Consider the following 22,831-nt stretch of genomic DNA (forward strand, 5'->3'; position numbering starts at 1 on the left):
TACTTCATCATGCCTTCATCTGAAGTGTGCAGAGAGCAATAACCAAGATAAAAGCTGCCATTCAAATTGTTCTTCTGGTCTCTGGCCTCACTTCTGTCATCTTTCTCTCCATCTGAAGCATCACTGATTAATCTGAATTACTTAAGTCAGTTTAATTAACGTTGCTTTGTCTTTAAATAGCTTAGCCTTAATCTGTCTAATCCTTTATTGGTTATATTAATCCCTGTTAAATTTGTCTAATCATAAAATAAGCAAACTTGCATAAGATTGAATGAGTAATACTGAACATTTGAAGGTATTTCATGATTGCTCACATTTCATTTATGTCTGGCTCAATTCTGTGTGAAAGTTCTTACAAATGTTCATGTTTTTACACAACTGGGAAATTATTTTATTGGAAGATTGTCTCTTTTAACAAGTCTTCTCAGTCTAGGGGCCTCCAACTCTAAAAAAAAATGTCTCCAAATGTAAAACCAGCATGAGGGGTCTCCAGATTTTAACTCACTCTTTGCAGCACCAAGTTTCACATTAGCAGCTCGTACAAAATTCGCAAGGGAAAACTCATCTGGCAGCACCCCAGGGAGCGCAGCAGTGATATCCCCCCGCATTCTCCTGGGGGGGTCCTGTGCAGGAGCTCTGCAGAGCCGCGGTGCCGTGAGGGGGCGGAGGTGGCGGAGTCCTCAAGGCGAGGGGCACCGGCCGCACCGGGGAGCCGCCAACCGCGGAGGGACGGGACGGGACCAGGGGCCGCCTGAAGTGAGACGCGTTCAGCAGCGGTAGCACGGGCGGGGATGAGCTCAGATTCCAGCATTTCCCCTCACGCCGCAGCCCCCGGGGCCCGGCCCGGTCCCGGTCCCGGTCCCGCCGCTCCGGGGCCGCTCCCGACAACGCCGCCTCAGGCGGGGGCGCGCGCACGGCACCTCCCCCCCCTGCCCCCCGCCCCCCCGCCCCGTGATGCAGCGAGAAACGCGAGGTCTCGCGAGAGCTCCGCCGCGCTGCCGAGTTCTCGCCGGCGGCCGCCATCTTGCGGGAGCCTGGGTCACGTGACCGCCAGCAGCCGCTCGCCTCCGCCTTCCCCTCCCCCCACCCTACCGGGAACCGGGCCCGGATCGCCAAGGCTCGACCGCGGCCGCCGCCATGGGGCGGGGCCCGCCCGCAGGGACGTCGCTTATTTGAAGGACGGTGGAAACGCCGGGGATTTTTTTTGGGAGGGGGAGGGAACGAGGAACTTTCTGCCTTCCCCTTGCTGAGGGCAGGGAAAAACCGAGGCGCGGCATGTCACGTGACGGGGGGGCGAGCGGGGAGCGCGCGCCGGGGCCCGGTGGCGGCGGTGGGACGCGGGGCGGGGGGGGGGTGGGCGCGAGACGGCGGCGGCGGCCACGTGACCGGGGAGCCCGCGGGCGGGGGGCAGGTCACGTGGTGCGGAGCGCGCGCCAGCGGCGGGCGGTGGCTGGCGGGGTCACGTGGGCGGGGAGCGCGCGCGGCACGGCGGGGGGAGGGAGGCGCGGCCCGGGTCACGTGGTGCGGGCGGCCCCCGGCCCCCCCTCCCCTGTGAGGGGAGGGAGGGCAAAGATGGCGGCCGTGAGTTAGAAAGCGGCGGGCGGCGGGGCCGGCGGCGGAGACTTCCAGGAGCCCGCGGGAGGATCGAGTGCGACAGAGAGTAAGTCCCGCACTGCTCTTTTGCTTGGCGTCGCGCCTGTTTGGCCGCCTCTGGCCGCTCCCCGCGTTGTGGGGCCCCCCCGGGGGTTTCTTCCCCTCAGCTCCTCACCGGGGCCCGCGGCGGCGGCGCGGGGGTGTCCGGGGAGGACCCGTTGTGCTGGGAGCGGCTCCGCGTCTCCCTCGGTGCCTCAGCCTGGGAAGGCTGTGCGGCCGCCCCCGCAGGGGTCCCGGTGGGCCGGGGGCGGCGCGGCGGGCGGGCTAGGCGCCGCCGCCGCCCCGGCGGAGCCCCGCTTGTCCCGCGAACTTCGTGCCCGGGGGCGGGCGGCGGGGCCCCCCGGGTCTGGGGGAGCGCTTCCCTAACGGGGGCGGGCGCGGCGCTGGGTTCGGCCGCTCCCCCCCCGCCGCATCCCTGCGCGGGCAGAGCCCCCCGGGCTGGCCCGCTCCTTTGTGCGCTCTTTCCGCGGCCGCTGATTGTTGAGGTTCGAAATGGAGAAACGAGGCGGGGGGGATGGGGGTGTTTGATTTATGGTGCCGGAGCGGCTCCCGAAGCCGCCGTGAGACGGAGCCCTCCCGCCCTTCCCCGGGATCGCGGTGCCGTTGGAGGGATCTTTAAAGAGGTGAAGGTCTGGAAACAAAAAGTCGCGCATGGGACGGGATTACGCAGCCGATTCTGGCCCAACCCGGAAGTTTATGTCGGGAACACGTGTTGGTGCGAGGCTGGCGGGGCCGCAGCCGCCGACCCCCGGCCCTGCCGCCGCCTCCCCCGGGGCTTCCCCGCCCCGCCGAGCCCTCGGGGCCCCGCTGCTCCCGGGGAGCCGAACCGCGGCGGCGGACACGGCCTCAAAGTCCAGGCACTCGTAACGAGCGCACCTCAAACAGAGGTTGCTAGGGTGAGTAATAGTTTAACGTAGAAATGCTCCTACAGTCTGATGGGGAAGAGGCCTTTTGGGGTTTTCTCCTGGATTTTTTAGGGTTGTTTCTTTATTATTTTTAGCTGACCAGGTTCTACGCTGCATTTGAGGGTATAAATCAGAACTCCTGTACTTTCTTTCAGGTACTCTTAGGCTGGTTCTGTGTGTTTGATATCTGTTAAAGATGAAGCAGATTTTTTAAATCCTTTAAAATAAAAACCTTGAATTCATCTGTTAGGTAACTCCAGAGTGAGTAAAAAAAAAATTCAGTGTGATCAAACAGCACAGTGTGAAGTTAAGAATTAACTCGGTGGTAGTCTATTTGGCTTTAAACTACCAAGGTTCTGTCTGGATTAAAATTATTTAAAAACATACATTAATGTTTTGCAAGCTGCCCTCCCCCCAAAATGAAAATCTGTAGTTGATGTTGTAAAGCAAGAATTGAAATTGTGTAACAGCGTGACATTTGAATTGGTATTCTGTATCTCCCTTGCAGCCATGAGATGTTATATTTGTATGCAATCTTAATATTTAGAAATAAAATGTGGGCAGTTTGTCTTTTTGTCCAGACTACTCTGCTTTCAGAACTGGCTGAGAGTTACTCTAAAAGCCGTTGAAGTGGGTCAGGGCTGTAGGAAATGGGGCTTTGAGACACACCTGGAGCTGCCTCCCAGGCTAAAACCGAGGATCCTGGTGCTCCCATGCTGCTCTTTCTCTTTGAGATTTTACTTCTTAAAAACTTTCACTGCCGGCCCAAGTACCAGCTCCAGCCCTTTAGTCTGACAGCAGATTTCATGCCAAATTATTGCATTGTTAAGTCTTTTAACATTTTCAGAAGTTCTGAATTTCACATTTGCAGACTGTGTAACATGGCAGTTGTAAATTTTGTAAACCAGTCATTGAAAAGCATTGGGGCAGAGTTGAACCTAGGGTGCCCTGAAGTGTCCCTCGTGTCCTTGAAAGCTTTGAGTGGTGACCAGCCTTGGAAAAGTGGGAATGATTTTTCCAGGACTGGATTAACTCCTGGTTTTTGTGAGAGCACCTTCGTACGTGTGAATGCAAAATTAACTGCTCGTCTTGAGGTTAAGGCATGGAAGGATGAGTGAGTTCATTAATTAGGGTTTTGCTCTTTGATTGGATGGTGACTTGGAGAGGACCAGAAGGGGTTGGGTTGGTTGAATTGTTGTTTTTTTGCTGTTACCAGGTTCCTTCTGGAGACAAAAGCTGTGAGATGAGCAGAGCCCACGTGGCTGTCCAGAGAATCCTGTTGGGTGGGATGGGGCTCTGAGAGGCTGCAAAGGGAGATGTGAGATTTTCAGGTCAATAATAACTCCTGGCTTAGTCAGGCAGAGAATGTGCAGGGCAAGGCTGTCTTGTCTCTACAACTGCAGCATTTGTGTGATGTTCTCCATGGCTTGCAGTGCAGCTCAGGTGTTCCCCAGACGGGCAGTGCCAGAGCAGGAGCTGCCGGTGCTGTTTGTGCCCCAGGCCGGCGCTCACAGCCGGGGCTGCCCCACGAGTGGAGGGGCTTGGGAACAGCAGGGCCTGCTTGATTCTGCTGTTTGCTTTGGAGCAACTTCTGATACTGTAATTGATTATGGGGTTTAAATAAGCACTTCAGGCATGCAGTGTTACTGTGTGTAACTCACAGACCTGAAAATCAAAAGGCTTTTCATTGTTTGGGATTCTACCATTATGTTTCTCAGGGCAAACAGAGCAGGTTGCTTGACATGTGTTTTAGAATCTTTTTTTTTTTTCTTTTTTTGTTTTGTTTCTTTGTACCAAAGCTAAAATGGAAGGAGAGAGAGAGAGCCAGGTTGGCATGGATACATGACATGATATTAAACATGGCATTCTGGTTTTGTATCTTTAAATCAGGAATTATTTACATAATGTGCAGTGATCACAAAACTGTCTCTTTATCAAAGTTTTAAGCTATGTTCTTCATCAGGAGAGCACCTTACAGAAATGTTTGGTGTGTTTTGGTGGCCCTTCTTGAAATACCATTTTGTTTTTTCTTCATAATAAGAAAGTAATTAAGATATTACTACTGTTGAAATTTTATAAATACATTTTTTAGTTTCATTTAATAGGCTGATTCTTGCTCAGTGACATTGGCCTACCTCGCTAAACATAGACAATCTTATCTGCAAGATTCTACATGCTCAAAACAGTTCTTTGAGTGATGAAATCCTCAGGGAACAGCTTGTAATATTCACAACTTTTTAATAAGTATTTTCTTTCGGAGATTTTGAAGATGTGGCAAACAGGTCCTTATATAGTATTGCCAAGGCTGAGCTGCAGAGCTTGATAAAGTCACTTTCACTTGTGTGAGCTGAGGAGCCTCCTACCTTGCAAGATTATGGAGCTGCTTCAGCCTGATAATGTTTTAAGCTTAACCAGCATGTGCTACAGAAAATAAAATGTTACCACAATGCAGCTTCTCCTGTATATTTTTTCTTCCTCATTTAATTTCCTTGTTAAATTACAATGAGGAGGGTGGGCAGCATTGGTGCTTGGAAGTTGCACAAAGGCTAAAATTGGTGCTAAGTATTCAGTGACTTCTAATGTAAAAAGTCTAGAAGTTCAGAATTCCTTTTGTTCCAAACAATGCAGCTTTGTTCCTACTGTACAGAAACAAAATAAGTGAAACTAGTCAAACTTTCATTGTCCAAACTGACAGACAAACAATTGCTGTTGTTTTACTGAGCTTTTTGCTGGGTTGTGAGCAACCATGAATTTTTAAGACTTCAAATTTGGGGTGTCAGGAGAGGGGTGCAGCTGGGGGACTTCTTACATGAAAACAGCTTTGCTAGAAAGAGAGTTTCTAAACTGGAGATATTTACTCTGAAATTGTAGGAATTGCTTTGCTAGTTTCTATCACCAGTCATTACTGAAAACTTTGAAATAAGCAACTAAAGCATTCCTGCTATGAGTTTTTTTTTTTTTTCTGAACTCTGAAACTTTTAAGTCTCAGCCATCATGTTTTTAAAGGTTAAACATGTTGGGGTCAGTGGCATCGTGGAAATGTTAAACTGGACATGAAACAGATGGGATGGGTTGTGACACCCTTGCAGGGTGGCTGGGGAAGATGTTTTTTGTGGTGTTGGTGTGGGTTTTTCTTCTAGCTTTGGTTTTGCTTTGAGTCTCAACTTCATAGAAAGGCCTTTCATTCCTGTATTGTGAGAGCAGACTCAGACTTCGAGTCTTTTCATTTTTTCTTACTTCTCTTAAGAGAAAAGCCCCAAGCTTCTGCTGCTTCTGCCTTTTTATGCCTCTATTTAGTCCAGTCCCGTAACTTTCAACCAAGTTTTGGTCGTGTCTTCATTTGGCAGTGGGGTGAGCACAACTCCATACAGACTAAGGAATGGACTTAACTGATGGTTTTGAATTGTACATTTAGACATTTTAGTTTATTTGTCCTTTGAGCAGAGTTGTTGCCCTGTGTGCAAGGGTGCTCGTGCCTCTTTCCCAAATGGAAGTTGTGATTTTTAAGTGGTTTGGAGCTGTTTTGATGGGGTGACCTGTGTGAATTCCCCTTCTGTAGAGAAATTCATCTTCAGTAGCTGCTCTCAAGTTCTGAACACCAAAAGTACTGATAAGCAAAAATCTCATCTGCAGACTTAAACCTTCCTCCCCTCACCTGTTTCTGGTTAGCAAACAAAGCTGCAGGCTTCTAAACCTGGATGTGATGGTCACTGTTAAGATTTTAGTCTGCTGAAAATGAAGGATTTATCCTGTCTGATTAATGTGCATATGTAGTCCCCTTTTTTGAGAGAGACAGCACAATCTTTCTAGAATGAAGGTGAAACTGAAAGTCAGGTCTTGGCACTTTTGTTGACCCATTCAGGATTCTGGGAGACAGGCTGGTGGGTGGTGACATCCTTAAGTGCTGCTGCCACATCAATTAAGTGTGCTAGATGACTTCTTAATATTTTCTGTACCTCATAGCAACAAACAAGGCCATTCTGCAAATTTATTTACTCACCTCAAATACCTTTAAGAAAGAAGTCAGGTTCTGAGAAGCAAATGGTGTTTGATGGGGCTGTGTGTAGTCAGTAGCAGTCCCACCAATTGTTTGTTGCTTTGAGTCTTTGCTACATTAAAATGCATCTTCCCCTTGTCCCAGGATCTTGCACTTGTGGTGCCACCATCTCATGAATTGTGAGTATGAATCCACAACCAAAAGGTTTCTCCCTGCTATTGCACAGACTAAAACTGGGGAGAGTAAGAACTGAGTGCCTGAGGCTCAGCTTATTACAAGAATTACCTGTTCTGCTAAAAGTGCTGAGGAAGATGTGTGAGCAGCCAGCTGGATGTGGCTCAGCTGTGCATGTACAAGGGACAAGCAAGGGAATGCTCTTCTGGAGTCTTGTGAATGAACATCTAAAATGCCAACAAATAATTTTGTCCTCTTACCTATTTAGAGTAGGTGTTTGGCTTCATTGGGTTCCAATGTTTTATTCCCAGTGGGTGTTAAGGGGTGTGGAGGGTGAATGAAATTAAGATCTGCTTGAGGTGTATTTTAGACTGTATAAGCAACAGCTCAAGTTCTGTGAGATAATTTAATTTTTTTCTTAATACTGAGGCAGATGGGTTTCCTTCTTAAGCAAGTGAAATGTGTTATCTCCTCTCTTCATCTTTAAATATGGAGTATTTGGCTTTTTAATAAGTTTTTATGCTGTCTAGAATAGCTTTTTGAAATTAGTTTTGCTTGTCCTACACATAAAGGAGTCTGTGACCTGAAGTTAGTGTCCTATTTAATAAGCACTTACATACCATAATAGTGGCACATTTGTTCTCTCCACTAAGCAAAACAAAATTTCTCCAGTGAATGAATGTAACCTAATGTAAGGGCAAGCAAGAAATTAAAGCTTTCCTTATAAGCTCTTTATCACTAACTTGTTACAAGATAAAGTAAATGAGTTTTAATTGTGCTTCCCTCGTGCAGTTGCTTCACTGACAAAGATGGATCATTAGCATAACATGGTCTCACTATTTCTGCTCTTGGTATTTCTTGCAATCCTTGAAAATGTAGTGCCTCAAAGACTAGAAAAGGTCTCTTAAGTTTACTACACAAAATGCTATCACACCCATAAACTTTAATTCTCCCTGCTCTTAAATGTGGTATGTTGAAAAGCCTACAAATAAACTAAAGAACCAGAGCACATCTAGAAAGTGACTGTGTACAAGAGACTGCACTGTGAATGCCATTAAATGCAGGAAATGGAGTTGTGTGTGGGCAAAAAATAAATCAGAGTTAAATGTACTTGTACTTATGGTTTGATTTCTTTTTTTTTTTTTTTTTTTTTTTCAGAGATGGTGGAGCCAGGACAAGATCTGTTGCTTGCTGCTTTGAGTGAGAGTGGAATCAGTCCAAATGATCTCTTTGATATTGACTCTCCAGACGTGGTTCTTGCAAATCCAGCACCAACTCCAGCTGTTCAGCAGGTTAAAACAAGAACAGGGATTTGTTAGCGCTTGGGTTTGCTGTGATGAAGGGGTTAAAGGGGATGGTGTGCATGGCAAGTGGTTCAAGCATGTGGAGTTTTCTGAAGTTTCTTGCTTCATAGTACTGACATTGGAAAATGGCTTGTGAATTAATTTTAGACTTCCATACAGAAAAGCAATGTCAAACACTTGAGGTCAGTACAGACAGAAATGTGCTTAATTCTGGCATGACATGGGGACATAATGCCAGGTATCCATGGAGAGCTCTCATGTCATTGGGGTCTAGCTGCTCTGCAATAAAATGCATAAAAAGTGTAATGAAATACCACGTTTAAGCTCCATGATGGCCTTCACTCTGCCAGAGTGTAGCCACTTGAGGCACAGCCTGGAACAAAAGCCTGAAGGTTTTATTCCTGCTGCCTTGTTTGCTTCCTTCCCTCTGCAGTCGGTGCCGCTCAGCGCCTTGGAGCTGGGGCTGGACACTGAGGCTGCAGCTGCTGTCAAACAAGAACCAGAGACTGTCTCCACTCCAGCCCTGTTAAATGTTCGGGTAAGAGCTGAGCTGCTGCTCCAGGCTTTGGGGTTTGGCTGGGGAGGGGGCTCAGCTTGGGCTGGCCACCAGGTGCCCACAAAGCTGCTCCACCTCCTCCACCTCAGCTGCACAAAGGCTGAAAAACCATGGTGAAAGGCTCATGGGTTGAGATAAGGACAGGGAGAGCAGCAATTTGTCATGGGCAAACCAGACTCAACTCAAGGAAATTAATTCATTGCCAGTTAACAATGGAGGAGGAAAATGAGAAGAACAAATCTAAAAATACCTTCTCCCCACTCCTTCCTTTGTCCTGGGCTCAACTTCACTCCTGGCATCCATGGTCCTCCAAGGGCTGCAGGGGAGTCCCTGCTCCACACCTGGGCTGCCTCCTCCCCTTTCTTCACTGACCTTGGTGTCTGCAGGGTTTTCTCACATATTCTCACTCCTCCATCCCAGCTGCTGATGGTGTAACAGTTTTTGCCTGTTGTTAAACAAATGCCTTCTCACAGGCACTGCCAGTGACACTGAGTGGCCAAGCCTTGGCCAGCAGTGGGTTGGACTGGCTTTATCAGATATGGAGGAAACTGTAGTGGTCGTGGGTGATGAATTTTTCTTTTTTTGATTTCCTTTACCTTAAAATCTAAAAAAAAAAAAAAAACTTTTTGCTCAGACTGTTGCAGCACAAGATATTACTCTGGCACCTTCAGCATGTTATTTGAAGACAGACAAGTGTCTTCTAAAAACTGGCGTATCCTGTGTGCTCAACGAAGTGTAATAAAGTTTGCTCTTTCTTTTTGACTGTTTTCTGAAAATTTCCTGCTTCTTTGTTGCCAGCAACCACCATCCACCACAACCTTTGTGCTGAATCAAATAAATCAGCTTCCAACTCTGGGGACAACCATAGTGGTGACAAAAACGACGCCTGTGACGACCTCGCGGCAGACGATCACTGTAGCAAAGATCATCCAGACCAGCACAACCACCCGGCCCTCGGTGGCAGCACCAGCAGTTCGCAATGCCTTGACCACTGCACCTTCCAAGGACCAGATTCAGCTGAAAGATCTGCTCAAGAACAACAGTCTGAATGAACTCATGAAATTGAAGCCACCTCCTAATATTGCCCAGCCTGTAGCGACAGCAGCGAGTGAGTTTGCTTTCTTTGTGATTACAGTATTTATTTAAATAGTGGAATAACAGATCTTTGCACATCGTGGATTTTCATTGATTAGTACAATATCCTGGTAAAGTGAAGTGGTTCAGGAAGCCTAATAAAATTCATTCTAACTGTAGTAGTGTTAGAATTCAGGGCAGAGAAGTATGAAATAACAGAGTTTAAATTTTTAACTCTTAATTTTGTGGCATGGGACAAGGAAAATGACAGATTGCAGCTGTAAAATTGGTACAAGTATTTTGTGAACATTACTGAAGTCTGTTAGCTATGTTACTGGAGTCTCCACCAGTTCCTGTTCTAGCATGTGCTTAGAAATACAACAAACTAAAACTCTTTTCTACTTAGCATCTTCCAAACTACATTTGTAGCACATAAGGTGTTTGTGTGGATTGTCTCCTGCAAAAGGAAAATCTGTCCCTTTGTTTCATTGAGGCATCAAATCTATTGTTTAAGAAATTAAGTCCTAAAAACTTGCTGTTTATTTTCATGTTACTTCTGAAGTGCTGCAGTAAGTTAAATGCCACAAGTCCTTTGTTACCACACTCCAAATCCTCATGTTGTGATTTCTTCCATAATATTTCCATGTATGTTATTTCTAACATGTGGTCAGCTTGTGTAAGGAAAAAGCTGCATGTGTGTGTAACTAACTCTTTCAAGTTGTTCTGGTTTTAGCATGTTAAGATCAGACTAGTTCAGTTAGAAAATATCTTCAGTGCTGCTTTTTTTTCTGAAAGATACACAGGCATTTTGTGGATTTCTGTTATTTTCATTGTCTCTGAAACAAGCTTTGCTGATTTTATAGGTGTGGTTGGCATAACCTATTTTTCTGTGTGCAGAGAGAGTGCAGTGCAGGAGCTGTCAGTTAGTTAGAACTGAAACAAAAAGCAGAATGTCCCTCCTTGTGTCATTGCTTTCTCTTAGGGAGTGGCTGCCAAAACCCAAGTTGGGACATGAACTGAAGCTGGGGCAGGGAGAAAAGGAAGTGAGGAAGAGGAGGGGAGAAAGCAGAAGGGGATAAGTCAAGTTTTATTAAACCAAGTGAAAACTCAGAGGAGCACAGAATAGGTGACACCAGCACTCAGTAACTGTTGAAGTGGCACAGCTGCAGAAAACAGTGCAATCTGTAGCTTCTGTGTAAAGTGAAAGGAGACCTGCAACTTCTAGAACTGCATTCCTGATCTTATTTGTGTTCCTGTGTCTCTGGATCTTTCCTTGTGTTTATTTAAAAAAAATGGCAAATACTTGTGGAAAAGAGAAGCTCTTGAAAGGAAAATGGTCTTTTCATATCATTCAGGCAGCAGGAGTTCTAGATGGGAAAATATTAAGAAGTTAAATTATGCAGTGCCGTTGAGGAAAACATTTATTTGTGCAAGTGCCCTAATTGTTTTTAGGGGCAATTATGCTAAGTTTATTACATGCATTGATATGATGGAAGCCTGACAGCTGCTTTCAGTATTTTGTATCCATCCTTATGCAAATTATTTTAGTTGTGTACTGAGCCCTATTCCTAGTTCCTTGCAATTGTGACTGAAGACAGGAAGGTTAATAAATGGTCTTCTTAAAGGATCCTGTTACAAATTTGTTCTTGAAGCATCATTGTGCTCCTCGTTACTTTAAACTTCTCTTTCAGCCCATTAATAGAGCAGCATGTTAACGTGAGGGGATGTTTGGAGGGAATTCTGTAAACCACAGCTTTTCTTTTGCAGCTGACCTAAGCAATGGTGCAGTGAAGAAGGAGGCTTCCACAAAAGAGGTAGCAAGGATATGGATAAATGACATTAAAATGAGAAGTTTTTCACCAACTGTGGTAAGTGGCACAAATGATTCATTTGCCAAACCAATGTGTTGCTGCCCATGAACAGTTGTGGCCAGTTCCAGGAGTTACTCATACTTGTCTTGTGTGTGGTGGAACTGTCAAGTGCATCTGTTTGTTCAAAAGGTCAGTTGCTCCACAAGATGAAACTTGGTTAGATGAGTGAAGTTAACAGCTGTGCTGAGCTTAGATATAAATGACAATTTCAAGAAATTACTGTCATTAGCAGAAGCTGCTGTGGGCCAAGAAGGGTGTGGCTCTGATTAAAGGTGATAAGCACAGCGTTTCCTCTGGGTTAAAACATTTTCTTTTGAAATCGCTAGCAGTGAGGAAACTGAAAGACTTCCCCCTAGCATGGCTGTGCTTCTGGGCAGTTAAATTGGAGATTTAAATTGAATATCATTCAATTTTCTAAATGTAATAAAATTACCTTCTGATGCTGTAAACGTTGGAGTTTTGGCATCTTCACTGATATCTAGACTCAGGCTGATGTTTGGGAAGAGCTGTGCTCCTCAGTGACTGCCATACAGAAGGGCTTTTTCAGATCACTTCTTTGTATTAAACATCAGTAGTTGTGGAAGATGTTTGATTTTTCATCTGTTGAGTGCTTTACAAATATTTATATGTTTACATTGGCCAGGGTCACAGTAAATGGGCAACTGTCAGGTTTCAGAGAATACTGGACAGAACTGATAATTTAACTCTATAGTTGTGGAATGGTGTCATGGATGTGGAACTGCAGGGGACTCCAGGGGAGTACTTGAACATTAGGGCTGTTATGTTTTCAAGGCAATTTCCTTTAAGTCATAGTCAGGTTTTAATATGCAGTAAGAAGAATTTCTTTTTAATTCTGCTTATGTGAGTTTGGAGTGCTTGATCTGTTTGCAAAGAAGAGGAAGTTCTCTGACTTAGTGTCTTTAGAGGGTTGTTCAGAGTGTAAGAAATCTGCATTTGTGTGTAGTTTCCCAGCGATTCACTGGTTTGTTCCCTACATGTGTTAAAACATTGAAGTGCAAGTTTGTCCTCATTTCTTTTCTCATGTTAATTTCCAGGAGATGGAATATTAACCATGTGCTGTTGAACTAACACAAGTATTTTTCAATTCTAGAAAGTGCCAGCAGTAAAAGAAGAGGAGGAACCTGAGGAGGAAGATGAAGAAGAAATGGGCCATGCAGAGACCTATGCTGAATATATGCCAATAAAATGTATGACCTGATCTTCTGTTACATCAAAAGGCTGAATGTTTTGAGAGTTCATTTTTTTACTCCTGTGTAATTACTAACACAGAAGATAGATACTGTCTGAAGTTAACAGGACCTGAATGTGTTGTGGGTTTTCCTAGGAAATTTATCCTCTCTAAGTGCTAGATTTGGAAGATAAGTGGATTTTTAAAGAGGAGTTCTTCAGTATCATTGAGCAGTATTTGTTTTACAGATGTGACTGATGAACTATAATCAGGCCTGTTTTTTTACCTCTGTTAAGATGCCTTGTGCCTCAGCAGAGGAAATTTTGTGAAGGGATTCAGTGCTCACTGCTACACTTAGGAATCTAGTTTGAGTCTTTTGGTGTGAAATCACCCTAAGTACATTCTTCCTGCATTGTTCCTGCCTGACTACTTAGGACTGGCTGGTTTTTGAGTGAATCTTTTACTGCTGTTAATTGCCATCTCCTCTTTTTTCTCTTTTCTTTGTTGTACCCATTGACAACAAGCTGTTATCTTGTTTGCTGAATTCAATGACCTGCTGTAAAAGCAAGGCTTTTTGCTGAGAGTTTGTAGCTAAATGGTTAATTTTTATTGTTACTGATGAGATCTGTCAGCAATTAAACCATGTCTGTTCTAAATCTTTTCTCATTCTGCTTAAAATGGCACTATATAAATAGTGAGAAGAATGTTGCTTTTGTGATTCTGGCATCCTGAGGCTGCTTCTGGCCTTTTTGAGAAAACAAGGTTCAGACTGGTTTTTCTCAAACAAGTCAAGTACACAAATACTTTCATTTTCTGTAAAGTGAATTTTATCTAATCACAAAAATTCTGGGAAGGTGGTGAGAAGAGGAAGTTAGGATTGCAGTTATAAATTCAGATTAATGTGTTCCTTCATATGCAGTGCAGTTTAACACTTGACAGATTGTTGCAATGAAACATTCTTGTTGTTGAGTTCAGCCTTTGCAATCACAATTGCAAGTTGTTTGGGTAAATATATTAACTTGTGCTGCAGCAACAGAACTCTATTTTGTTTTCAACTTCTGCCTTCCTTCCCCTTCTTTCTCCACCAGTAAAAATTGGTCTGCGTCACCCTGACCCAGTGGTGGAAACCAGCTCCTTATCCAGTGTGACTCCTCCTGATGTGTGGTACCAGACATCAATATCAGAGGAAACCATTGACAGTGGCTGGTTGTCAGCTTTGCAGCTGGAAGCAATCACTTATGCAGCCCAGGTATGCCAGACATCAGCACAGCTTAAAAGCTAACAGAGAATTTAAGAAGAAAAACTAAAATCTGACAAGTGCAGCTATGTCAGTTTTATGAGGAGATAAAATAATAAGAGCTTAAAGGTTTGAGTTGCATTAGAAGATGGCAGGTGAGCTTCAGCTCAGATAAATGTGAGGTAATACACCCAGGAAAATTTCCTCTAAACCACTTCCATGATGGGGATCTTTTAACTGTCTTAGAACATGTTAGTCATTTTTATTTCTTTGGAGTAATTTAATGGCTGCAGCAGCAGCAGGCTGAGAAAGCCAGCCCTGTTTGACATCCTTGGGAAGGAATAGAGAGAGCACTGAGTGTTATTTTGCTGCTGGGTTAAATTTCAGTGTGCCCACCCCAGATGTGTGTGCAGCACTTTGTGTGCTGGGGAAGGAGGCAGTGGAGTGAGGGGACAACTAAAATGGTCACAGGAGGGAAAAGTGTCTGGGACACCTGGGGCTGCAGGGCAGAGAAAGGAAAGGGAATGAAATCAGGGTTAAGATCATCAAGGAGTGAGTGATACACAAAACCAAAAGCAGAACAGAACTTGGTGACACTGACAGGAGATTGGTTTAAAATTGGTGGATTCAGAATACTTCATTCCACACTGTGGATATCTGGGTCTTGCTGCTACAAAAGGCTGCGCAAGAGCCTATCAGTGGGTTAGGAAAAGGCACAAATTATTGGACAGATGTTTAGAGCAGTTCTGGGTGCTGAGGGAAGAAAGGGGGGAATGGCTCACACAATGCAGTTAGGGTGCTGTGCTCTCCCTAAATAAAATCCCCTTTTCCTGTTTCCAGGAGTTTGCTTGGACCACTGGTCCCCTCCAATAGGATGTTTCTTATATTCGCTCTTTTCTGACAATCCCCTGTGATGTGTTCTGGGGAATGGGTATGAGTTTTTTGTTCTTTCTCCTACAGCAACATGAAACATTCCTGCCCAATGGAGACAGAGCTGGATTCTTGATAGGTGATGGTGCTGGTGTAGGAAAAGGAAGGACCATAGCTGGAATAATCTATGAAAATTACTTGTTAGGCAGAAAAAGAGCAGTCTGGTAAGTGTGCCAGGATTTGTTAGAGCAGACACTCCAGTGACTCTATGACCTAAATCCAGGGTCATCTGTCTTCTGACAAATGCCCTAGCAACTGGCTGCCTTTGACCTGCTGTGACTTACAGAATGTGCTTTGTTTTGTATCCTCAGGTTTAGCGTTTCAAATGATCTGAAATACGATGCTGAGAGAGATTTGAGAGATATTGGAGCAAAAAACATATTGGTGCATTCATTAAACAAGGTGTGGAAACTTTTTACTATGTACACTTGGGGCAAACCTTTAGGTACGCTTGAGTGACGAGTTGTGCATGTTGAGTGTTTTGAGAGCAAGAATGCACTAATTTCAATAAATTTGCTGTCTAGGTCTTGTTTGACAGGCCTAAATCTTACAAAGAACCACACAGAGCTTTAAGTTAATCATGTAAATAGGCCCCTTGTAGGATTAAGTCTTAGCATGTGTGCTTTTTTAAAAAAAAAACTGCACTTCAAGTCACTACTGGCACTACTAGTAGAATATTTTCTAGAAGTTGAAATATTCTTTACATCTTTAAAGCTTTGTAGCATTTGAATTTTTTACTTTCTCTCAGTGCACATTTTATATATCATGCTTTTTGTGTGTAATGCTTGAATAATGGACCTGCTCAGTGATTTATTAAAGCAGCAGTGGTGTGTGCAGTTATTTTTGGAGACACTGCCTCTGCTCTGGATTACCTGCTTAAATTGTAAAGTGTGATTACTGATTGAATTCACTGAACTTCAAAGTTTGGTTTAAGTTGATATTTTTGCTTTGTGAATTCTTAATTTCCAAAATAAGGCTTTAGAAGTCATCTTATGGTAGCAGCTGTAAATACACTTGAAGTATTGGCTCTTAAAGGGATACAATTGAGATTTTAGTTTCAATGTATTTAAAGTGAGGAAACCATGTAGCCGAAGAGTATGGCTGCTAAGCTTCTGAAACCTCAGATTTAGTGTTCCTTAAGTCTATGTTTAAGTAAGGCCCTGTATAACCCCTTAACCACATTGCCATCAGCTGTGCCCTGATCATGGTGTGGGGTTATGGGTGGCTCCAAGTGTTCACACCTTTCAGTTTGAGACCACCAGCATCCCTTCATCTGGTAGGTGGGATTGAGGAGGAGTCTCTCTTGATTAATTTCTCTAATTTCTATTTGTTGCAGTTCAAGTATGGGAAGATTTCTTCCAAACATAATGGAAGTGTGAAGAAAGGTGTCATCTTTGCTACCTATTCTTCTCTTATTGGGGAAAGTCAGTCTGGTGGTAAATACAAAACCAGATTAAAGCAGCTCCTTCACTGGTGTGGTGAAGACTTCGATGGAGTTGTATCCTTTTTCCGGAATTCATTTGATTATAATGAAATTGCTATTTAAACTTATCTTTAAAGGTTTTTAGGTATTCTTTATTTGTAACGGCAATCAGTCATGTGCATGCTCTGACATTACATTTACAGTTTTATAAACTTTGTGCCAAACATATGACCATCAACTTGTTGCCACGCAGCTCTGGTACAAGAGTGAAGTTTGGTTTTTTCCTGTATCAAACCTATAAAATTAAACAATTGTCCTTCAGAACTCTTAAGTTTACATTGAGATTTTATGGATTTGTTTAAATGTATATTTGGAGTATCACCAGCATTTTCAAGAACTCCGGTGTGGCAATTTACTATCTAAATATTTTTCCAAGGTTTTTAGTTCAAATGACCAGTGTCTGGAGTTTACAATCTCCACCTGCCCCCTATTATAAGTAGTAGATTTTCTTGCCTTCTGTTCTAGCTCCTTATTCTGTGCATTAGTGGGACAAAGCTTTTCCTTAATTACAGTTCAGATTGTATTTGACGAGTGTCATAAGGCAAAGAATCTGTGTCCTGTTGGTTCATCAAAACCAACAAAAACAGGTCTGGCTGTATTGGAACTTCAAAATAAACTTCCAAAAGCCAGGGTTGTTTATGCCAGTGCCACAGGTATGTACTGCTGGGTTTGTATTAAATGTTTCAGGGTGTTTTTGCTGGCACTGGTACAGATTTATCTTTCTCTTTTTAGGTGCATCTGAGCCAAGGAACATGGCATATATGAACCGTCTTGGAATATGGGGTGAAGGAACTCCATTTAGGGAATTCAGTGATTTTATTCAGGCTGTTGAAAGAAGGTAAAGTTTCAAAGACCTACAGCAGAATGCACAGGGTTGTGGCTGACTGTACTCCCAGTTCCTTGTCTTCACTCTGTGCTTCTTTACAAGCATGTCCTGTCACACTAAGAACTCTGGCTTCTAAATCTAGCAGAAATGTTATTTATCGTAAGTGGTGCAAAATAAGATATTTCCTTTGTTCACAGAAAATTTTGAGAGCTTTAAAAGCTTTCTGGGAAAAGAGGCCTCTTGAAAATGTGGGTGTTACGAAAGCAAAATGCTTTGCTCCCCATGAAAACACCCTGTATTGTAGTGAGTATGCTCAGTGTAGTTAATGGCTCCCTATTTGTAGAAGGCCTCTAATGTTTATGCATTCATCATAGGCAATTTAACAGGAGGAAATCTTGTGCTTGTTGGCATAAGAACCCAGTTCAGGGAAATTCTTTGTGCTGTTACAAGGTACTTGGTGTTTCAGAACATACTAATAGTACTGAATGTGAGAGGTCAGGAGAAAAGGCCGCTGCCGCAATCTGTGGTGGGTGAGCATCTTGCTTTGCCTACTCAAAAAGAATTTTGAACACTTCAGAATGCCACAATAGGATTTAGGATACATCTTGTTTACCATCTACATGATGTGTGGTTTTTCTGGACTCTGCAAGTGTAACTTCTCTTCATTACTGGGTGCTTATCAAATAAGTTATCAAATAAGCAATAATGAAGTTAGAGCCCCAAGCCTGTGAGTAGCAGTCAGCTGTTCTACAGGTGACTTCTGTGCTCTCAAGGTGTTGCTGTTGAAGAGAAGTGAAGTTACTTACTAACAAATAATTTTCATATCAGTATAAATCCGAATAACTTAAAATGGTTTGTATTATTTTAAATCATCAGCAGTTTATAAAGTTACAATGCAAGAATTTGCTGATATTTGGACCAACTTTGTTATCCAGTTCAAATTTATAAGTTACTGTCTCCTAATCCATCCTAGGTCATTAGGGAAAAAAGTAACTGAGTTTTACCTCTTGGGAGACACTTAACATTTACAAGGCAGGGATACAATTTTATATAGAGACTAAATTTCAAATTATTTCAAAAACATACTCCTTCATATTTATAAGCTGGATTTTTTTCTAATGTACTTGGGGTTGTGTCTGAGGCATTTCTTTAACAATCCTTCCTCTTGAAAATTCTAATGTGGATTTAAATTGTTCCTTTATTTTAGAGGTGTTGGTGCCATGGAAATAGTTGCTATGGATATGAAGCTGAGAGGAATGTACATAGCCAGACAGTTGAGTTTTTCAGGTGTAACTTTCAAAATCGACGAAGTTCTGCTCTCACAGGAATATGTTAAAATGTACAATAAATCTGTGAAACTGGTAAGAATCCTGTTTTAAATTTGCTTTCTCTGTTGATTTCTGGGAGGTTTCAGTTGGCTGAAATTTGAATGTTCCCTTTCTTGTCCAGTGGGTCAGTGCTCGAGAGAGGTTTCAGCAGGCGGCCGATCTCATCGATGCCGAGCAGCGCATGAAGAAATCTATGTGGGGTCAGTTCTGGTCAGCTCACCAGAGGTTTTTCAAGTACCTTTGCATAGCCTCAAAGGTGAAAAGGGTGGTGCAGCTGGCTCGGGAAGAAATCAAGAATGGCAAAGTAAGTTGATCAAGACTGATTTTTAAACATTTGTCTTAAATGTAAAGCTATTAGATTAAATTTAATATATATAAAATACAAATACTTTCAGCCACAGTAGGAGCATGCTTTTGTAGCTCATGGTATCTAATGAGCAGAAATTCAGGCCAAATAAACTTACAGCTCAGTCATAGCGACAGTGTCTGATTTTCATTTCTTCTTCAGTGCGTTGTCATTGGCCTGCAGTCAACAGGAGAAGCCAGAACATTGGAAGCTTTGGAGGAAGGTGGTGGGGAACTGAATGACTTTGTTTCTACAGCAAAGTAAGACTGAGTTTTAAAACTGTTCTTTACAAAACCAACCTTCATCCAGCTTAGTGTGTGTGCGTGTGTAGTCATTTGTCCTTCTGTGTCAGGTGTGCATCAGTGCACAGAAGGTTGGGAATCCTGTAGTAGTGATGTTCTTTACTGAAGCTGCCTGTACCTAAACTCTGGCAGCACTGCTCAGGTGAGGCAATGATTGTCCCCTGGTTCTCCTGGCATTCCAAACTGATGTTTTCAGGTGTGAACAGCTCGTACTGTTCTCAAACTGGGAGGATGGGGAGACCTGCCAAGTGTGTGCTGCATTTATACCAGAGCAAGTTACAGACCATGACTTCCCTCTTTGATCAGAGGGACCAGAGCCAATCCCAAGGCTACCTTGCTGAAGATCTTAATAAATTACCTTAATCTTTTACTTAAATTGAGCAACTAAAAAATGGCAGTAGCAATGCCACTTGTTATGAAAAACAAATTTAAAAAGTTGTATCAATGCTCTAAAAGATATTTATCCGACTTCTAAGGAGGTGACAAATACAGCAATGTGGGTGATAATACAGAGAGTGCCCAACACAAGGAGTCAGTCTTCAGGGAAGTCAAGCAAGCTGTTCAATGTTACAGGTTTGTACTTTAAATAAATGCAAATTTCACTGAGCAACCCTTTTTTCTTAAACAGAGGAGTATTCCAGTCTCTTATTGAGAAGCACTTTCCAGCTCCTGACAGGAAGAAGCTGTTCAGCTTGTTGGGAATTGACCTGACTGCTCAGAGTAATAACAATTCACCCCGGGACAGCCCTTGCAAGGAGAACAAAGTAAAGAAACGAAAAGGTAAAGCTGGAGTTCCTACACTAATGCCACAGTGAAAATGGCAACTTCAGAGCTGCCTAAGAGTGAACTTTGTGTGGGGAAAAAAGGGGATATATCTGTACAGTCATCCTTGAAAGAGAATGTAATGCAGATCTCTTAGGGCTAGAGATTGCCATTAATAGATGTTATATTGCTGATAAGCAATATAACATGTAAATTTTAGCTAATTTTTCTCAAAATTGGGTTGATCTGCTGTGGAACCATATCCCAAAATGCCTTTTCTGTGTCAAATCACTTCCTGATGTAGTCACTCAAGTAACTTTCTTTATCTTGAGGCTCAATGAAGAGAAGCCTAATACCACCCCCTTCCCAAGCTGATTATCTTAAAAACTTGGGAGAGAGGTCTTATTTAAAGCCTAGATTCTTTTAAAAGGTTCTGTTTTCGAAAGTTGAATATTTTTCTAGTTTGTATGGTAAAACAGACTTCAAAGTGTGTAAACTACAAGGTTTAAACTAATTTCTCTTTCTTGTGGGATGATGGAATTAGGTGAAGAAATAAGCAGAGAAGCCAAAAAAGCCCGCAAAACAGGTGGCCTTGCAGGGAGCAGCTCTGATGAGAGTGAGAGTGAGTCTGATGCTTCAGACAATGAAGAAAGTGACAATGAGAGCTCCAAATTTTTGAGTTCTGGAGACGATGATGACTTCAACCCCTTCAGAGATGAATCCAGTGAAGATGATGAAGATGGTAAGGCAGTCTAAGTGTTTCATCAAGAAAGTAGCTGTATTTGCAGAGAGTAAGCAGAAAGTCTTCCCAAACATTCCAGGGAGCCACAGATGAGTTTACTGAGCAGGTAGTTTAGTTCCAGTGATGTGGAATTAGTAGAATGTGAAATTAGATTTTGTACACTGGAATTCAGACTTTTGTAAGTCACTTTATGCTATGAGAATGTATTTGTTTCAAAGGGATGGATGGCTGCTTAGTAAATGTTTGAAACTTTTATTTAACTTCAGATCCCTGGTTGATTAGAAAAGAGCATAAAAAAAATAAAGAAAAGAAAAAGAAGAAAAGCATAGACCCAGATTCTATTCAAAGTGCCTTACTAGCCTCTGGTCTGGGATCCAAACGACCCAGCTGCTTCACTTCCACTGTTGGAACCACCACTTCTAGTACCAACACGTCTGGTAAGAGCAGCTTTCTTTGATGTTGATTCATTTCCTAGCAGTTAGGCAATAAAATTCTAAATCTCAGAGTCTTTCTTAACTTTCAGCAAACAGTAACACAAACAGCAGCTTTGTAACGAGTCAGGATGCTGTTGAAAGGGCCCAACAAATGAAAAAAGAACTGCTGGATAAACTGGAAAAGCTGGCTGAAGATCTTCCACCTAATACACTGGATGAGCTTATAGATGAACTGGGTGGTCCTGAAAATGTTGCAGAGGTAGGCTGGTGATCACATATTAAGAAAAAAAGTATGTTTTTAAAGAGGTTGTTTATCAGTTTTAGACAGTGATCTCAGGAATGAGAGCAGAGGTTACTCTGCTGATGCCTCCCAATAGGAGAGAAATTTGAATATTGTGTTAGGATACAGGGGGAGCTGTGAGTGGGTGAACACATTATTTCTGAGATTTGATAGCTTCTGGTTGGGTAAATCACACCAGTTTCTCTTTTGTTTTACTATGGGCTGTTTCTCTGACTGGCTGTAGTCAATTTGCTGCTGGTGTGTATTAAACAGAGGAGCTTTAGCTCATCCTCCAAGGCAGTGGAGGTCAAGAACCTTTGTGTTGATGAAAAGCCTGATTAATTAATCTCTCAAGAACTTCAGAAAAATGTCTTTAAGCTACCTGTTTTTATCAAGTAGCAGCATCAGTGTGATTTAAAAGACCCTGTTAAAATCAATGGCAGCCTGAGCTGCCTGTTTAGCTCTTTTTAGTGCTGCTGGTAAATCCCTTATGAGCAGTGGCATAATAGAACATCATTCCTACCTAGATTTGCTCTGTCATATTCCACATAGCAGATAATGCAGTTTTGCACTCAGAGTAAATTACTGAGCATTTTAATGTGGGTACATGGATGAATAATGCTGCTTGGAGCTGTTGGTGCTGGGTGGTTGTGGCGTTGCCCCTGAGGCTGTGCTCCCTCCCTCGGAAGATGACGGGCCGCAAAGGCAGAGTGGTGAGCAACGATGACGGCAGCATCTCCTACGAGTCACGGTCTGAGCTGGATGTGCCCGTGGAAATCCTGAACATCACAGAGAAGCAGAGGTTCATGGATGGAGATAAGGTAATCCTTGACAGAGAGACTGTAGACAGATGTGCCAGATGCCATAGTAACTCTAAGCTGTTCACCAGTGAGTGGCAGGTAGTGTAAGTACCAGTTAAGCAGCACTTTGCTGGTTTGTTTTTCAGATCAGTGTGTTTAAAGGTCAGGCTGTAGATTGGGTGACCTCTGAGGCCCCATGTGCCAAACAGATAGCTGGCACCTTCAGCTGGTTTTGTAAAACAATGTGTTTACAAGGCAGATTTGTGATTCATATCTTTGATTTGTTGATCTGGGTCACTGTGCACCTCCCCTTCCAAGAGGAAATAATTAAATTGGGAAGTGGGGAAGACTGCTGTATGAAAAAGTGAGTGGTGAAGGGAAAAAGTGGGGCCTGTTAACCCTAACAAGGATTGAGAAGTCACACTGGGAGGAGTGGTGACTTCTGCCCTTAATGTTGCACCCTGAAAGAAAATCCTGACCTGAATAATGGTAGAATTGTGTCTGATAAAAGTGGGGGGAGAAAGCCTTTCCCAGTGCTTCACTTGGGCCGTGCTGCCACAAGAGGGCAAATGGAGTAAATGTCACTGTGCATGGAACTTGTGTGGTCCCTTGTGACACTTGAGGGTAAAAACTCTGGT

General features: G+C 43.3%; 1 protein-coding gene across 1 annotated transcript in view; it reads left to right on the plus strand.

Moving 5' to 3' along the window:
- The first annotated feature begins 1,553 nt into the window (after positions 1-1,553).
- The window catches only part of SBNO1 (strawberry notch homolog 1), a 31,057-nt gene continuing 9,779 nt past the window's right edge, over positions 1,554-22,831 (plus strand). Inside the window, exons 1-20 of the mRNA XM_058036685.1 lie at positions 1,554-1,660; positions 7,888-8,021; positions 8,467-8,571; positions 9,388-9,697; positions 11,431-11,531; positions 12,646-12,742; positions 13,812-13,972; positions 14,921-15,054; positions 15,202-15,292; positions 16,227-16,388; positions 16,891-17,026; positions 17,106-17,211; positions 18,407-18,560; positions 18,649-18,831; positions 19,036-19,133; positions 19,804-19,955; positions 20,482-20,679; positions 20,946-21,116; positions 21,203-21,372; positions 22,083-22,214. Of these exons, the coding sequence (XP_057892668.1) occupies positions 7,890-8,021; positions 8,467-8,571; positions 9,388-9,697; positions 11,431-11,531; positions 12,646-12,742; positions 13,812-13,972; positions 14,921-15,054; positions 15,202-15,292; positions 16,227-16,388; positions 16,891-17,026; positions 17,106-17,211; positions 18,407-18,560; positions 18,649-18,831; positions 19,036-19,133; positions 19,804-19,955; positions 20,482-20,679; positions 20,946-21,116; positions 21,203-21,372; positions 22,083-22,214 (2,793 nt within the window). The 5' untranslated portion in view covers positions 1,554-1,660; positions 7,888-7,889. The remainder of the gene's footprint in view (positions 1,661-7,887; positions 8,022-8,466; positions 8,572-9,387; positions 9,698-11,430; positions 11,532-12,645; positions 12,743-13,811; positions 13,973-14,920; positions 15,055-15,201; positions 15,293-16,226; positions 16,389-16,890; positions 17,027-17,105; positions 17,212-18,406; positions 18,561-18,648; positions 18,832-19,035; positions 19,134-19,803; positions 19,956-20,481; positions 20,680-20,945; positions 21,117-21,202; positions 21,373-22,082; positions 22,215-22,831) is intronic.

The sequence above is a fragment of the Melospiza georgiana genome, chromosome 18 (genome assembly GCF_028018845.1).
Source record: "Melospiza georgiana isolate bMelGeo1 chromosome 18, bMelGeo1.pri, whole genome shotgun sequence".
Lineage (NCBI taxonomy): Eukaryota > Metazoa > Chordata > Aves > Passeriformes > Passerellidae > Melospiza > Melospiza georgiana.